Here is an 18,312-nt window from a genome sequence, read left to right on the forward strand (position 1 = left end):
CCCTGCAGTCAGGCGGGATATGTCACTACACATCTGAATTCAGACTAAGGGAATGGGGTAAAAATTATGTACCCCACTTCCAGGGTTGGCCCCTGATATCTCCAACAAGCCCACCACAGTTCTCCTCCCTTATCTGAGGCACATAGATTGGATGATTCCAAGGCAACTGGTGATGGTGGAGCCACAAGATAGAGGCCATGTCCATCCACAATTGCAAGGAGCAGATACCCCACCCCCCGGTCCCAACTAACCCACTATACAGGGACTTGTATGAAGCATAAGCCTTTATTGTGTTAAACCACTGAGATACTGGTCTCGTTGGCCTACCCTGACTAACGCACCTTATACTTAACAACAGTGGTCACATAAATGAGAAGAACCCACAGACTTAGTTCCAGGACCTGAGAGATAAATCCTGGCTGTACCACTCTCCGCACATATTCTATGATTGGCTCCAAAATACGCTCTATACCCTTTACCACTTGCATGTCTAGCACATTCTCTTCTTTCTTTTTTGGAGCCCTCTCCACTCTCCTCTGCCTCAAGACTTCTGTGAGGCACTCTCTGACTTCCCTCCCATGTGTATGTCTTTGTTCCTAGTGCAGGGTCTATCCCGCCATTTTAGCATCTATTACATTTGATTGCAAATATTTGTTGAGCTTGGGTTTCCAAAGACCGAGTCCTTGAATCCACAGACAATTCCTTTGGGATCTCTGACTGTCGGCATTTAGTCATGGTGCCTGGCACATAGCAAAAATAAATAAATAAATACATACATACATACATACATACATAAATACATACATAAATACATAAATAATAATAAATATATATTAAAGGAATGATTGTCACTTATGAGCTTAAGTGAGTCCCTTATTTTTGAACTCTTTAAAATTTCACCGAATTTGATGATGATAATGATATAATGAAATCATTATAATGATTGATTGTGAATCAGTGTGATGATGAAATAATGTGATTTGTAGATTCTAAACAGATGCTAATGGTAACACGGTTTATTGTATTCTGTAGGCCCTTCTCATTTTTTTTTTCAGTCAAATTCACCTTAATGCTTCGAGGTAGCTCTGTCCAATAGAAAAATAATGCAAGCCGCATATATAATCTAATAATCTTAGTAGCCAAATTTAAAAAGTGCAAGGAAGGGATCCCTGGGTGGCGCAGCGGTTTGGCGCCTGCCTTTGGCCCAGGGCGCGATCCTGGAGACCCGGGATCGAATCCCACGTCGGGCTCCGGGTGCATGGAGCCTGCTTCTCCCTCCTCCTGTGTCTCTGCCTCTCTCTCTCTGTGACTATCATAAATAAATAAATAAGTAAAAAAAGATTTAAAAAATAATAATGAAAAGTGCAAGGAAGTAGGTGAAATCAGTTTTCATGAGGGACTTAACCCGGCTGTCAAGCACTCACTCTCCTCAGCCCCTCAGCGGCGCCCGCTCCCTCAGCGCCGCCGTCGGGACGCCCAGGGGTCCGGCTCTGAGGAACCCACCGCGTCGCCTGGGCTTCGCCCTCGCAGCGACTGTCTGGCATAGGGCGAGCGGTTACGAGATGTCGGGGTAACTCCGGATCCCGTGTGCAGAGGCCGGTGGGAGGCCGAGTGGCCGGGATCGGAGCTGGGCGGTAGGCGCGGGCGGGCGCCGAAGGTGGGATCCCGACGCCTGGGCCCGCGGCGTCCTGGGCGGGCGGGCGGGCGCCGAGGTCCGGGCTGGGCGGGCAGGGCCGCGGGGGCCGCGGGGACCGTGGGGACCGCGGCCCGCCCCCTCCCCCTCCCCCACGCCGCCGCCGCCGCCGCCGCCGAGCCCCGGAAGCGGGCGGGGATTTCCTGTGCCCGCCCCGCCCGCGCCCGCCCGCGCCCGCCCGGCCGCCGTCCCCGCCCGTCGCTGGCTCCGCGGCCGCCGGCTCCCACCAAGCGGAGGGCGGAGGGGAGGGGCAGGCGGCGCCCAGGAGGGAGGCGCGGGCCGCAGGCCAAGCCGACCGGGGTGAGTGGGGCCGGGCCGCAGGGCGTCGCGGCTGGAGGGAGGGCCGCCTGGCTTCCCGGGGCGGCGGGCGGGGGGCCCGGTCACCCCCCACGCGGCGCCGGGAGGACCGACGCGGCCTGCGGGTCGCGCGCCTTAGCCGGGGGTCGGCCCCGCTGTCATCGCGGGCCCGCCCCGCGCCCTGGCTTCCCCGTCCCCGGCGTCGCTGACAGGCCCCGCGGGTTCCCGCCGCTGTCACCCCGGGGCTCCTTTCTCTTGACCCGCTCCCGCCCCGGCCCCCGGGAAGCCTGTTTCCTGACCTCACTTCCCCTGCCCCAGCTCTGCCTCCCTCGGATTCTCTGAAATCTGACCCTGCCAGGGGCGCTGTGACCAGAAGAGGGGAAGAAGCCACCTTACTCCGGAGCAGGCACCCGTCCCGCCCCAGCCCCACCCGGGGCACAGGGCACGGTTCTCCGCGGAGCGCGACTCGTCCCTGTGCCCTTGGGCTTCTCATGTCACACACCCCCTTGGCCCTGTCCAACAGCTGCCGCTGCACAAACTTCCTTCTGCAGGTGCCTTGACCCCCGGATTTGTGAGGAAAAGTGGGAAGCGGAAGCCCTAGGAGCCAGACTCCAGTAGGCCTGGGAACATCCTGGAGCCAGGAGAAACCTGCTTAGGCTGACACCCATGACTGCCCGGGTTCTGGCTCCGAGAGCGTGAACATCTGAGGACACGCTGTGTGAGGATAAGTCCCCACCCCCTTGTTGCTGAGATTTTTGCCAGCACTTCCACAGGTTTTCTGTCAGTGGCCTGGAGAGGCTCACAGCGAGCCCTGTAGGCTCCACAGAAAGAAGCTTCCCATCCGGGGACGGTGCTGCTGGGGAGATGGACAAATGAGCCTGAGACAGGTGTCCAGACATTAACTGTAGGTAAAGCCCTGAGGGAGGAGTTCAAAGGGAGCTTGAGAAACAAAGAAGACCTCCAGTGAAGAGAGGGGAATTGGTGCCTTATATGTTAAAAGCGAAGCAAACACAGGGGTTGGAAATCAGAAGAGAGCGCTAAAATGGAAGTTTCCCTTTATTGCTTTACTGGGAATTTTCCTTTCTCATGAGAAGTCTCTGAAAAGGAAACCTCCTAAGCTGGGAATCGGTCCAGGAGGCTCCCATGAGGCCCCGAGACTTCTTTGGACTTCTGAGATGAAAGCATAATTTGTTCCCTTCCTGTGCATTGGGCTTAGGGTTGCCACCTACCTCTTTTTGTCAAAGACAAATAGGCAAGAAAATCAACAACTTGACATCGGTCATTAACCTGTCGTGGGCTTCTGGGTTCTTGCAAGTGTTACTGGATAGATATGAGTGAGCCAGGATAGTTAACCAAGGTTCTGACTTGTTTTTGGAAGGCTTTCCCTAGCTCTGACTGCTTGAGTACTGAATAAAAATCACACGCGCGCGCACACACACACACACACACACACACACACACAAGATGTTGCCAAGCAGAAAGGACTCTGTGCAGTCTCATAGACTGTTTCTCTGCCAGAAGTCAAGGAAGTCCCCTTGTCACAACACATGAGACCTGTTCTGACTCCAAGATGTCCGGAGGAAAAAAAAGCCCACAACCTGGTCCCATGCACTACAGGATTATTGTTAAGAATTTTTTTTTTTTTTTTAATCTAGGGATGCCTCAGTGGCTTGGTCGGTTAAGCATCTGCCTCTGGCTCAGATCACCATCCTGGGGTCCTGGGATTGAAACCCATCTCGATCTCCTTGCTGAGCAGGGAGTCTGCTTCTCCCTGTCCCACTGTCCCCCCCCCCCCCCCAACTGTACTCTCAGTCTCTTTCAAATAACTAAATAAAATATCTAAAAAAAATGTTTTTTTTTTGTATAACCTAAATCTCTTCTCTGGCAATCAAGAGAATAAATAGATCTATAAAGAGATATAAACCATTTCTTGTTCTTAGTAGCATCATTTATCAGCTTTTTTCCCTAGACAGGAGAAAATTATGTCTATTGTTTTTAACTTATACCCAATGGCCATGTTTCCCATCCCTTTCTCCACTTTTATTTCTTCTGATGAACCATACTGGTTTCTGGTTTCTTCATACCCTTCTTTAAAACTGAATATATTTTTCTAATGAGATCTGACTGGTTCTTTCCTATGTCTCAGGTTCTTTCCTATGTCTCAGCTCACAGGACTGTTAATTCACACACTGAGGTCATGTCAGCATCAGTTATTTCCCCTTTATCCACTCTGGTTCAAATGCTTTCTTTTCCTTTATACTTTTCCCAATTAGACATCAACTCCTTACTGACCAACAATTTCTCCTGTTAGGGTTGCTTTGGAGTTTAACACATGCTTTCTGAGTTATTGGTCTTTCTACCACATTTATTACCAGTTCTTATTTTCTGCATCAGAGTGCCAGGTTGTGTCTCTTTGTTGAGGCTTAAGTGAGGTGTCATTTGGTTCAGTCTTATAAAGGGGATGTGTGCTCCTTGTACACACACACACACACACACACACATACACCCTTGGCTAGGACTTCTATCTATAGTAATCATTTCATTCTGAACTAATTGATGAGAATGAGATTTGTGGCAGAAAATCTTCTATGTGATTATATCCATTTTTGTTGAGTGTAAATCTGTGCACATTCCATTCCTACATGTGTCCAGATTACTTACTTTATTGTATTTTGAGTGGTTGAAATTAAATGAATACCTTTTGAATTTCCAGGATTGATCTTTTTTAAAAAAAATTAAGTTCTTCCAGCCATCAAGAGTATTCTGTTTCTGCCATGAGGTCCCCAAAATAACTGTTAGTGACTTTGCTATTTAGCACCTGCTCATTTCTTAGTTCCTCCAAGAAGCTTGGCCCAGGCTCAGTTGATTGGAACACACCAAACTTTAAAGTTCATCTTCCATCAAGCTCCCCTTATCTGGTTTCATCTTTTATCCCTCAGGCTGTTCTCCGTAACTCCCTTAGGAATATCACCTCTTTCCATTTTTAATGGGCACAGCTGATAATGAATTTGTTCCAGGTCACAATTTGGGTTTGCAGCAAAAATGCTTTCAGAACAGACAGCAGTCCTGGGTACAGGATGGGAGTCAATGAATGTCCAGCTGGATGGAGCAGAGCCTCAGGTGGAAAGGGGAAGCCAAGAAGAGGGGCCATGGAGAACAGCACCAGGGCCACTGGAGCACCTGTGCTGTGACCTTGAAGAGGATCCACAGTCCCTTCAGGAGAAGGGTGAGAGCCTGGAATGTATATGTGTGTTTGAGTACTGTAACCAGTACCAGGACTAGTCTATTCTTCTTGGGCTCTGGTCACAGGAATATAAGGAGTTCCTGGGTTCTGTAAACCATGAAACTGCACTTCTCCTATTTCTTGCATAATTACTCCCTCCACATGCTGCAAGTGCATGGTTAGTGGTATTGAATGTGGGAGACAAAGGAAGTGACAACTCCTATTACTGTTGAGAACACACCCAGTAAGATGCACTTTACTAGGTGAAAATTACATTCAAATAATATAAATTCAAACCACAACTAGTCTAGTGGAGATGGCTGACATATAAGCTTTACTAAAAACCACTTAACACCTTTGCAAAATATGTTAAGTGGAGATCTCTTCCACTCTATGTATGCATTTGAATTTTACCAATGGATACAGATTCAGGAAAATATGACCCTTAAGTTCCTCTGACATGGGGTCCATTGCGCCCTTATTGGGAAAGGGTGGATGGTCCATCTCCAGTGGTTCCTCTTTTTTCTCTCCAGCTCAGTCAGCTCCCTGGGTTCCTGCCATTCCCCAGGAGGGGAGCACCGGAGATTGGGAGATGGCAGCTGCACTTCTTGCAGCAGGATCACAGGTGGGCTGTTTTCCTTGGCCTCTCCCAGGGTCTCATCACTGCTACCTTTCTGTAGGCTCACCATCATCCTATTGATTTGTTATCTCACATGATCACCAATGGTATCTTCATCTTATAACTGGACAGATTCTTTCCCCTTCCAAAGGGCTCATAATACCCTTGAATAAATGAGTGAAGGCATGACAAGAAAAGGGAATTCCTAGAGGTTAAGCTGTTTTTAATGGACGGCTGTGCCATTCCTATATGGATTTTAAGAACAATTTATTAATGTTCTTTAAGAAAAAAATCTGGAAAGACTAGGAAAAGAGGACCTGAGGGAAGCTTGATAGAACATAGAGTAGGCAGGACTGGGTGGGTAATGGAGCATATGGAAAAGGAGAGAAGATAGAAAGATGTAAAGAGGGGCAGAGCCAGAGAGAGAAAATAGGTTTAGATTCAGAAGGCAATAGGAAACTCATGGAAAGATAATAATAGTAGTAGTAGCTATACTCCCAGAGTGCTTACCATGCTTGTGTCTCTCTGAATGCTTTATGTATATTAACCCATTTAACTCTGAGAGAAAACCAAATATGCTCATTTTACACGTGAGAAAATAGGGTAGGAAGAGATTAGGGCACTTGTGTAAGGACAAAACTGCTAATAAATGGCAGAGCTAGGAGTCATTTGGCTTAAGAATCCTAACCACTATACTATATACTGTCTCCAAAGATAAAGATATGGCATGATGGGTAGAAGTCAAAAAAGAATGTTTCATCTATATGATTTTGTACTGATAGAAAAGGAAAGGTCAAGTGGAGGAAAAGGAAGCTAGTACCCAGTTTCTGCAATGAAAAGAACGAGGCAAGTGAGGTGAGACTGGGCAGACATCTGTAGTTAATCAGAGGGAGTAATGAGTTCATGGTGCCTCCAACTTCATGGTTCCAGTGGGAAACTCCTCAAGAGACATTATCCTCCTCACTCACTCACCATTACTTTCGCCCCTCGGCTCCATTTATCTTTCACCAAAACTATGTGCCTTACACAAAGACTTCTGGGGGAATTCTTTCCCTAAATGCTCTCATGCCCTCTCTTCTACTACTTCAGCCTTTTATACTGGGATCACATTTTCCTTAAGGAACAGTTACTAACAGATGATGCTACATTTTGTTTCAGGGCCTGGTAACCATCAAGGATGTGTCCTTGTGCTTCTCTCAGGAAGAATGGCGGAGCCTGGACCCTTCTCAGACAGACTTTTATGGAGAATATGTCATGCAGGAAAACTGTGGGATAGTGGTCTCTCTAAGTAAGCATGATCTTCCCTAGCCACTTTTAAAAGATTATACTCTGGGAAGATGGGGTCATCTGCTCCAGAGCTATCAGATAGTATCTATCTAGGGTTCTTTCCTTGGCTGGAAGTCTGTCTACACTTTTACCAGAGAAAGAGCATTAGGGCTAATCCAAAGAGAATAGAAATGAAGTGTCATTTCTTAAAAACAACAACAAAATAATGCTGAATTGTGGAGAAGGGAACTTTGGGCTCTTCTTGGTTGGGAATTAAGAGGGGGAAGGACATTTAAGTGATAGAACTGAGTCCTTGGAAACTCAGCAAGCCATCTAGGGTAAAATGGGAGTGGAAGTAGGACAGCTGTAGTTGGGCTAATTAAGTAAAGTTAAGGACAGGTGGGCTGGAAGTATTTGAAATCTGAGTGGAAGAGAACAGACACACTAGGGAAGAGAATATGACTTTCTAAAAGAAAGAAGAGGAACTTAACAGAAATGGGGACAGGAGAGAGGCCTATATCTGACCTTTTATCTCCAGTTCCAAGGAATAATCTAGGAAACAGCTTTTTTCCAGAAATAGAAAATTACAGTTGAACTCACTGACATCTCTGTTTTCCTTTCCCATGGACAGGATTTCCAATTCCCAAACTGGACATGCTTTCTCAACTAGAAGGAGGGGAAGAACAATGGGTCCCTGACCCCCAGGACTTGGAGGAGAGGGACATCCTAAGGGTCACATACACAGGTAAACACCTAGAATACATTTTCAGCCACTGCCTTCAACCCTCTTGGAGAGTCATCATTGTGTGTCCATCCAATCCCTCCTCCACTCAGTGAGTTACAGAGTCAAAAAAGTTGAGATCTTTTTCTTCAAAGGCAAGACAGTGTAGCAGAAAGGTTTAGAAGGCAGGCTCTAAAACCAGACTTTGTGGATTTGAAACCAGGACCACACCTGGGAATCTTGGAAATGTAATTAGCTCGCATTTGGGTTCCTCATTGGTAAATTATCAAGAGACTTAAATATGTTAACAGAATAGAACAGTACCAGGCACATAATAAGCACTCAATATAAATGTTAGTTGTTGTTGTTGTTATTGATGTTATTATTCAACATCCCACTCATTGTGGAGATGCTTTCCAGGGTGCCTCTAGTATTGCTGACAGATGGTCACTCAGCCCATGAAGATTGCAGCACATTTCTTAACTCTTTCCATCTATGCTTAGACAGGAAGATGGAAGTAATTTAAATAAATAAATGAATGAATGAATAAATAAATAAATAAATAAATAAATAAATAAATAAATAACAATAGCATAGACCATTTACTAAATGCTCACTATGTGCAGGTATTATACTGTCTGTCTTATAACATCTATCTTATAATCATTGCCATTTTACAGAAGAGAAAAGGCTTACAGAAGCTAAGTGGGAAAGCTGAGATTCAAAATTGGGGAATCTGCCTCCTAAGCCTAGGCTTTTAACTTCTACACTTCTTGCACTGTCTTGAACAATATTAGAATCTGTTCTTCCAGCCTTTGTGGGGTGAGGTTTAGGCCCTAACAGGAATCAGACAACCTCACCTGTGACTTGGGTCCTGGGGTACTCTCTTGTGACTCCCCTCTTGGGGTTGGTATTTTCCCTTCTCCACAGGAGATGGAAGTGAGCACGAGGGTGATACCCCTGAACTAGAAGCAGAACCTCCCAGAATGTTATCTAGTGTGTCTGAAGATACTGTTCTCTGGAACCCAGAGCAGGATGAGAGCTGGGATTCCATGCCCAGGGGCTCCAGAGGAATGCTCCTGGGCCCACCTTTTCTTCAGGAAGATAGCTTCTCAAACCTTCTATGTAGCACAGAGATGGATTCCCTGTTAAGACCTCACACATGCCCCCAGTGTGGGAAACAGTTTGTGTGGGGCTCCCACCTTGCCAGGCACCAGCAAACACACACTGGGGAGCGGCCCTATAGCTGCCTCAAGTGTGAAAAGAGCTTCGGGCGAAGACACCATCTGATCCGGCACCAGAAAACACACCTACATGACAAGCCCAGCAGGTGCTCTGAGTGTGGCAAGAATTTCCGATGCAACTCCCATCTGGCCAGCCACCAGAGAGTGCATGCGGAAGGCAAGTCCTGCAAGGGCCAAGAGGTTGGAGAGAGCCCGGGGGCTAGGAAACGGCAGCGTGCCCCCCCAGTGCCAAAGTGCCATGTGTGCACTGAGTGTGGGAAGAGCTTTGGCCGACGGCACCACCTGGTGAGACACTGGCTGACCCATACTGGGGAGAAGCCCTTCCAGTGCCCTCGCTGTGAAAAGAGCTTTGGCCGTAAACATCACCTGGACAGGCACCTGCTGACCCACCAGGGACAAAGTCCCCGGAGCAGCTGGGACAGAGGGACATCTATCTTTTGAAATCTGTTTCTGCTACAGCTGTGGTCACATCTATCAGCAGCTGGTGCTACCAGGAGTCTCTGCCAGAACTGCCCCTCTCCTGCACCCCAGTGGCCAGAATCATGAACCCTGGCTCCATCCTTAGAAAGATGAGGTTCCAACATTGGCCAAACATTTCTCACCAGTTCTATGAGATTCCACATAAAATGGAGTTCTTTGGGCAAAACTTTTAGGAAACGATGCTGATATTCAGCCGAAGCCCATTCTCAGGGGTACCACTTGAGAATCAGCAGTTTATGGCTGCGGTCCATCCTGAGTGGTTGGAGCCTATGCCGTACCAGTTGAATATTTGAATAACACCTTTGTATACTGTAACTATTATATCCTCTCTGTATATAGAGAGAAAGACCATATTAGCATATTGAAGGCTCTGAGAACTTATGTGTGCAAAGACTTGTCAGGCCTCTTTTACTGCAGTGTTTCCTAAATGTGTTTGACCTCAGAGTCCTTGCTATCTCACCTCCCGCAGAACTGGTGACTCCATGAAACACACTCTGGTGAACACTGGGTTAGGGAGTAATGAGGAAACGGGAAAGAGATAGTGATCAGGCACCCAGAGTCCTCCTTTTTTATCCAGATGAAAGCTGAGGGGCAGACCTCATTCCTGTGTGGGTCCATTCTCATTCTTACCCTGATCATCCAAATATACATCACACCTCTTACCCCCACCTATTGAAAAATAGAAACAAGAACCTTTTCACTCCCTTATTCAGACTCCCTTCATCTTCCTCATACATATATCCAGCTGAGGGATCACACTACAATGCTGAGATGGACTTACACTCCCAAAGGAACCCAGGCCCACACAGAAGAAAAAAACTTTATCCCCTTGAACAGACCCCTCTCCTCTTGACTGTGTCTTTATGTGTCTATGTGTATCTGTGTGCAGGGTCTTTGAAGAGAGCATGCAATGTGCAAACTGTACAAGCTAGATTTTCTAGGGGCTGTTTTCTGGGGGTGAGGGTAGTAGGGATTGTATGGGATTTTTTTTTGTTTCAAGATAGGAAGTAAGCTGAGCGATTAAGGGCGCCCTCATGGAAAGGATTAAGTGATGGGTTAAGTTGTGGGAGTTGAGGTATAAAGCTTACCCCTGTATTACTGAGATCAAGACAACTGTGGATATATATGTATAGGTCTGAATCTCTGGGCCACAGATTCTTTTTGCCTAGGAGGAGAGAGAAAGACAGACACATCCTCAGTGAGGTGAGCTGTTTCTTGTTGATTTCAAGTAAGGTGCTTATAGAAGCTTTGTGCTGAGTGGGTTTCTTTGTCTTGTTTTAGTGCTGGAAAATTAGGACAGGAATCACAGTGCTTGCAGGTTGTTGTCATCACTCTTATTTGACCTTGATTGCCTCATCAAGGAGACAGTTTTTCTTAAGGATCTCATTCTCCCAGAAACGGAACGTTAGGGGAAATGGCTATGGTTTAGCTTTTCAGCTGATGTGGTGGGGAGGTAGTGCATTGGGTTTTCTTCCCAGTTCTGGGAAGGTATCCACACTAAGACTCTTAACTCCAGGACTTGCATAAGTATTCTAGTATCTATTGGTTGATGAGTTGGTCATTGTTTCGCATTATTGATAATGTGTTAATACCAATCATATAATTTAAAAATTATCTTGTATGTAAGAGCAGTTTGGGGTTAGGAAGGAGAGGAGCAAAGCAGATAAAAGTGGGATAATTTCTCTTTAATGCTTACATTCTGGTTTTTCCTTAACATACTTATTTCTTAACCACAATTTGGTGGAATTAACCATTGAGGCAAAAGGAAGTAAGCTGCAACAATCTAGTTTAGTGATTATCCCATTTGCTTAGGAAAAACTGGGTGAATCACAGCTCCTCAGAGTTCTGGACCTAAATAGAGCTGAAAATAAGGTCATCTTGTTGACCGGGCTTCTTAGAGTGGATATGAGTTGAGCAACCCAGCTGCCACCTCCCTTTTGCCGCACAGAGGAGCCTTTCTTCTTTGCCTGGGATGCACTTCTCTTGCTTAAGTTCGTACGAATAGAGCAAAATGGCCAGCCCTTTTTAAGGTCCTCAGAAATAGGAGCATTTTAGGATTAATATTAGGAGGTACCCCAGGGAATAGGAGAGTATTGGATTCCAGTGGTAAAACTGGACTATGCCATTTCTTTTACCCTCCCACTATGCCTCATTCATTAATGCAGATCAGCTCTATGTAAGCAGGGGTTCAGAACCTGTCTTAGATCAGAGACCCTTATGAGACTCTGATAAAAATCAGAAGCTCACTTTTAAGAAAAACGGGCATTAGAAATTCACTCTGTTTTATATACACATTTAGCAGGTTCAGAGCCCATCCATGGAATCACTAAACCAGGATCATAGGGAGTTACTCTGACCCAACATGGTCATTTATATATTTGTGTCAAGAATTACAAGGCAAGGGTCACTAAATATTTTAAGGACTAAGATATCAGAGGCAGTAGGGTATAAAGACAGAGTCTAGTCTTTAATGACTAGGAGAGTATTGCTGACATTCTACTCTGTTTTTTGTTTGTTTGTTGTTTTTTTTTTAAAAAAAGATGACATGCTGACAAATTGAGCTCCTCACAAACCTTGTTTTAAAGACTTGTGGGAAGTGACTCTCTGTACTGTCAGATCACACATCTTAATAACCAAATGTTAACCTCCAGCAATCGGTCTGTTTTAGTAATTATAAGGATAGCAAGAGAAGTCCCCAAAGTGTGGGTGCAGCCATAGCATCCAAATGAAAGGCATGATAGAGTCTAAGAGCTTTCTGCAGAAAGGACATCCATTTAGGCCATTTCTGGTACACCACTGTCTTCTCTACCTCGGTCCAACACCACTTCCCTTGGACGAAAAATAAAATAAGCAACAGCCATTAGATGGGTGAATAGATTTGGAAGATTTTTCCCACAGGGAATCAGCTTCAAACTCCCATCTTTCTCCTAGCTGGCTTTGCCACATGTCCACCCTATTCCCTTTAAATAAAAAAAAAAAAAAAAAGACAAAAAACAAAAAACCAAACACACAACTGTGTCTGTGTTCTCTCTGGACAAATGTAAATTGGGGAAGTCCATCTTTAGAAACCTATCACCTTTTCCTTCTGTGGTGCCTTTACCCTGTTCAGGGCCCAAATATTCTTCCCTTTTTATCCCATCGAAGTATGTCTGCAAAGAATCCCTTTATACCAGATAATATAACTCAAAGTGGTAGCTCTTCCCAGAGTTACTTACATTTCAAGCCTTAACTCTGATAGAAGTGAAGGAAAAATTTTTCCCTTGTCAAAATGATGTTATATCTTCAGGGAGCTAAAAGGGTAATAATTTGTGACAAAATCCTTTCCTTTCCTACATTTCTGGACTCAAACCACTGTTTCCTTATTTCCATTAAGGGCAAGGTGAGCCCTTACTCAGAACCAGAAATGCCAGAAGACGTGTGTTCTTTCCACCTCTCTTCAGATGAGTGCACTGGACAGGGATGAGTGGGGCTGGGTAGTAACAGAAATCTATTCCTTTAGAGTCTTTAGTGATCCTGAGCTGGCAAAATTTCCTGGAGTGCTATATTAGATCTTAGGTCTCAAAATGTGCTCTCTGAACCAGCAGCATCAACATCACCTGAGAACTTGTTTTAGAAATGCAAATTCTCAGACTCTACCCCAAACAAACTGAATCAGAAATTCTGGGAGTGGAGCCCAGGAATCAGTCTTCACTTGCCTTCCAGAATATCTGATGTATGCCAAAGTTTGAGAATCACTGCTAGGAGATTCAATCAGTAGTACCTTATCCTCTTCAAATTGGGAGGGGAATCTTTGTGTTCCTGTTGTCAGGTTTATTTTCTGCAACCCCTCAAGGCTAGTTTCTCCTTGTTCTGGTTCGCTTGAGTCCCCACGCTTAAATCTGTGAAAGGACTGGGTTAGTCAACAATTTTAAAAACCATGGTAGGGCACCTAGCTATTGTGACTGACTGGGGCTAGAGCTTCTACAGTGGACATAGAGGGTTCATAGGTACAGAAATCTAAAGGACCAAAAAGGAGCAAACACCTCAAAGAAGGGAAATCCAATGTAAAACTGAAAAACCAACATCCAAGGAAATAGTCCTCCTGTGCTAGTTACTTGCTCCTTCTCAAGGTCTAATAAGTTGGTCTGGAGGCATGCAAGGTGAACATTTAGCACAGAATAGAGAGTAAGGCCAGCTCTCCCCAGCCCTTAAGGCACCAAGTTTTCCAGCCTCATAATTGTATTGGAGACAATGAGGTACCATGAAAGGGATTCCCAACTATGATTTGGCCTACCCTATGGGCAAGGGCAAACAGAAGCATTGGAGAGTCCCCAGGACACGAGACAACCAGGCTCATTTAGTAATATGTGACACAAGTGAGATTTGAACCCAGAGTCTATTTACCAGGTAGAGTTATAATCAATTAAACCATAGCACCTATGTCAAAAATGCATTTCCTGCTTTGAAGACTGTTCAGTTCAGGCTGCAGGAAGGAACCTGTCTTGCAGGCCCTGGTTCTGTTACCTTCTCTAGCTCCTCTCCTAACCAAATCCATGAGGACATACTGAACTGATATTTACAAACCTACCACCTCTGGAGCTCTCCCAAAGTCAAAAGGTTGGACTTTGGGGAGGTGATCAGCCCCTCTCCCCAAGGCTCCCCAAGGCTACAGTTTTCAACTCCAGGCCTCAGGGTGTCTCTCTCTTGCCTTTCCAATCACTACCTCCATTTCCCGATAAATGGAGCTCCTTCTCCACTCTTCTCTCCCATTTCTCTTTTTCTGATGGTTTGGAATTTGTGTTTTGCCTGGGGAATGCCTCACCTTCACGGGGATATTTGTTCTTCTCCTCCCTACCCTCTTTCCATCATAGTTACTCTCTTCAGGCTTCTAGTCAATTCTGTTCCATCATGAGCCCCCTGTCCCTCTGCCTGTTGTCCAGTTTGTCAGCTTTAAGCCTACAAAGCAGGATCAATTACTCATATTTCCTACTTTCTTCCCTAAAATCCCTCTAGCAGCTCAGCTGCCATCCCACTACTCTGCGTCTCTTCCTCTCTTTCTGTCTTACCCCTCCCCACATGCTGACGTGGCCAGTGGATTGTCTATACCGCCAAGTCCAGGCCTTGCACTCCATTCCCTGCAGGCTCTTCCCTTGATGTAGCTTCCAAAATGGATTTCTACTTGTTGCTACTTTGATTTACCCAGTCCCTTCCTGCTGCTTCTTGCTTCTGAGAATCAGTCTCAATTCTATAAGCCATTTTTGGAGAGCTCATTACATGCCAGACACTGTCTGTTCTAAGCCTGGGAGATCAAGTGTAGCCACAGGCCCTGTACTCAGCATGTTCCTCAGCTGAGCCCTTCCTTGGCACCACTTTTCTGCCATGCCTCATGATACTGTCACAAAGGCACCCTCATACAGGAAACTTTGGAGGTCTGTGTCCACATGCCATCCAGCCCAACTGCTCTGTGCCTGCCAGATTTCTAGCTGTTGTCTGACTTGGTTCCCTCTGATGGACTATGAATTTCTCTCTGATGGACCTTTGTTTGTATCCTTAGCGGTTTCTAATATGTTCTTTCATTCTCAGCTCTTCTCTTGATCAAAAAGCTGCAGCAGAGCTGGGGAGACGCCAGATAGCTTTAGAGGAAGTCACAGAGCCATGCGTGAGCCCCTTCACTGCCACTCCCCAAAACATAAACCTTGAGATGCCACAAGTTTGGCTTCCCCATTTCCCTCTTGGTGTCCTGGCTTCCAGATGTCCCTCCCAAGCTAGCTGGTCTTAATCCAACCTGGAAATGGGGGAAGCAGAGTGCTGATCAGGACCGGGCCTAGGGTAAGGTGGGTAAAGGCCTAGGAAGCAAATTTAAGGAGGCCTTCTATCTCAGGGTCATTCAAGTGAAGATGCCACTCTTGGGATACCCTTAAAGTGGTAAGTCCAGAGACTGTGATGGTGGCGAATGTGACTTGACCCCTAGGCAAATTTACAGCAATTGGAGATGGGGGCGCTAGAAGAGGCATGCACAGATGGGGGTAAGCAGGAGCTGGGTCCACCAGGACATACTTTTGTAGATAAAGAGGATGGGCACATGGCAGAGGGAATCAAAAGAATAAAGTAAGAGAAAAAAAGTATGGGAGAAAACATGGGGAGCTGGCATGAAACTGCCAGCCTCTAATCCACTGACACCGCCTTCCACCTGTGGAGCTTCATGGAGTGTGGGGAAGAGGGGAAGGAACCCCTCTGCAGGCCTTGAGTACAACCCAAAGGCTTTGCTCTTCCTTCATGCGAGTTGCCTAAATGGAGCTTGGAGCCTACTGTTTAGGGATGATCCACCTGTGCAGCTTCCTGAACATGAACACCAGCCCGGCTGTTCTGGCACCTACCTTGGTGCTTCATGTTTCCCTGTTCTCATGTGTTCACTCTTAGTTCCTCCAGTCACCTGAAGTAATACTCTTGACAAATCTGGTCTTTCTCCTAACCAAAAAGGAGGCGGCGGCAAAGAGCTGACAAAAGGGGGAAAAGAAACACAGCTGTCATTGTTCACTGAGGTCCCTGTTCTCTCTGCCATCTCCAGTTGATGTCTATTGAAATCCTGACCTCCTCTCCTTACTCCTTTCTATCAGTGCTTTTCCCAGCCTCATCCAAGGCCTCATGCTGACACCCCCTCAGTCTTTGGTTTCTCTCTTTCAAATCCTTTGGCTTTTTCTCTTTTTAAAGCTCCCTTTCAGACATGGTGCCCCTATATTAATTTCCCAGAATGTCTTCCTGTCCTTCTAGACGTTTAGGTTGTAGGTGGAGTTATCTCCAGCCCAACCACAAAGCCTTGTCTCCACAGGGCTCCCCAGAAATAGGGGATAGGAGAGAACTACTGTTTTGAGACCACTGACACATGGAGACATTTGCGTGCTCTGAAAACAGAGCCTGTAATGTGTTGGAGAACACCATCCACCACAAGAAACCTCAAATTTTTACAACACTCAATGTGGGCATAAATTCTAACTCCTGACTCTACCTACATAGAAAAGATGTCTTGGAGAGTTACTGAGTAGATGGTGAGGCCCCATTCGGCATGTAGACAAGAGAGCACAGTTAAAAGTCAATTTCCAAAGTGCACATTTTCCAAACATTAAGCTTTTTCACTTGAGATCTAAGGGACTGAGGTGAAAATGAAACAATGCATGCAAAAGTACAAACCACATTATAAATGAAAAAGCTGCAACTGACAATTATGTGGAATTCTTTACCTTCTTTTTTAACAAGTTACAATTTACATGATTCTGAAAACAAATACCAAAAAAAAAAAAAAAAAGAGATAGTAAAGAGTCTCATTTCTCTATATCCTCTACAGTTCCCATCACCTTCCCGTCTCCATACAGAACCAGTTAATTTTTGTGTATCTTTCCAGAGTTTTATACAATTACAAAGACATATATTTTCCTTCATTTTACACAAAAGGTAGTATGGTATACTTCCTTATCCGGAATTGTTTTTTCACTTATCTTTGGGAGCTTGTCATAATACGTAGAGACTCCTCCTTTTTACAGCTGCATGCAGTTTCACTATACAGAAGCTTGTTTAACCAGTCCCCTAGTTATATTTAGATTATTTCCTTTTTTGCTACTGCAGTGCTGCACTGAATACCTTGGACATAAGTCTTTTCATAAATGTACTTACATCTGAAAGATAAAGTGGTTCTGCTGGGTCAAAGGATATTTGGATTTGTAATTGTGAAAGACAAATTCCTGCCATTTACACTTTCACTAGCATTGTGTGTGAGTGTCTGATCTTCCACAGCCTCACTGATGGAGTAGGTTCTCAAAACCTTTGATTTTAAAAAATGTTATCTTACTGTTTTAGTGTGCATCTCTCTTATGAGTAAAATTGTACCTTCTCCATATTTTTAAGGGCCATTTGCATTCCTGTTAACTGTTTTATCAACAACCATTGAATATCTGATGCTAGAGGGCATCTGAACTTTGTTACAAATCTAAAGTCCAACAATTTTCTGATCATCGCACTAGGCAGTTGAGATCAAAGGAGAGCAAAGAATTGAGGTCAGAGATGTTCCATTTGCTCTGACTAAAGTTAAATACCCAAATATGCCACTAGAATGTGAGCAGTGAAAAGTGGGGATTATGCTTTATCCATCTTCAGCAAAGTGCCCAGAATCTTGCAGGCATTTCATCATTAATGAATACTGGGTATAAGATGAACTATTCTTGGGAATTCCTTTCAGAGAAGTACCCAGCTAGCATTACAAACTAGATAATGTGGATAGCTAATGAGCTAAAGTCATTTCCTGTATTTTACTGGAGTATAGCCACCTTAATATTTACCAATGAAAAATAACCTGAAATGACCATATATAGCTACATATGGTCAGGGCCTGACACTTAATACATTTGTCAAATTTACTGACCAGAATGACTGGAACTTTGCTTAAATGAAGAAATCATCATAATGTAAATGGAACTGTGATGATTCTTAGGAAATCTAAAAAAAAATTTGCCAGTGTCCTTCTCATCCCATTTTAGGAGAAAAGGTTTCTAGTTCTTGACCATCTGATTCTTTAGGTAAAAACCTCCCAGGACTATAACGGGGCAATACATCTGGCTATCATAAGGACATCTGATTAACTTTGCTCTAACTGTGTTCAACAAAGTTTCCCACTACCTTTTTTTCAGATGGCTCCCTCGTCTCTGATTCTGGTCGCTTCATTCTATTCAAAGACAATTCAAGTGCACAGTAAATCTAATTATAGCAGGGGGAAATTTCAAAGTTCAGATCATCTATAGA

At 45.1% G+C, this 18,312-nt stretch overlaps 1 protein-coding gene across 1 annotated transcript; it reads left to right on the forward strand.

Annotated features, from left to right (window-relative positions):
• Window positions 1–1,786: 1,786 nt before the first annotated feature.
• On the forward strand, window positions 1,787–12,553 carry ZNF641 (zinc finger protein 641). The gene is made up of 7 exons (XM_072765424.1): window positions 1,787–1,993; window positions 2,542–2,708; window positions 5,008–5,216; window positions 5,747–5,838; window positions 6,991–7,120; window positions 7,730–7,843; window positions 8,750–12,553. Exons 3-7 carry the CDS (start codon window positions 5,033–5,035, stop codon window positions 9,502–9,504), a joined length of 1,275 nt encoding a protein of 424 aa, XP_072621525.1. The 5' UTR covers window positions 1,787–1,993; window positions 2,542–2,708; window positions 5,008–5,032; the 3' UTR covers window positions 9,505–12,553.
• Window positions 12,554–18,312: the final 5,759 nt, after the last annotated feature.

The sequence above is a fragment of the Vulpes vulpes genome, chromosome 8 (assembly GCF_048418805.1).
Source record: "Vulpes vulpes isolate BD-2025 chromosome 8, VulVul3, whole genome shotgun sequence".
NCBI lineage: Eukaryota > Metazoa > Chordata > Mammalia > Carnivora > Canidae > Vulpes > Vulpes vulpes.

Bases quoted from the DNA above. Each gene is read 5' to 3' on its own strand.
- ZNF641 (XM_072765424.1), top strand. From the start codon at position 5,033: ATGCTTTCAGAACAGACAGCAGTCCTGGGTACAGGATGGGAGTCAATG. The intron at 5,217-5,746 runs GTGAGAGCCTGG...TTTTCTCTCCAG, and splicing joins ACAGTCCCTTCAGGAGAAGG to CTCAGTCAGCTCCCTGGGTT. The intron at 7,844-8,749 runs GTAAACACCTAG...CCTTCTCCACAG, and splicing joins CCTAAGGGTCACATACACAG to GAGATGGAAGTGAGCACGAG.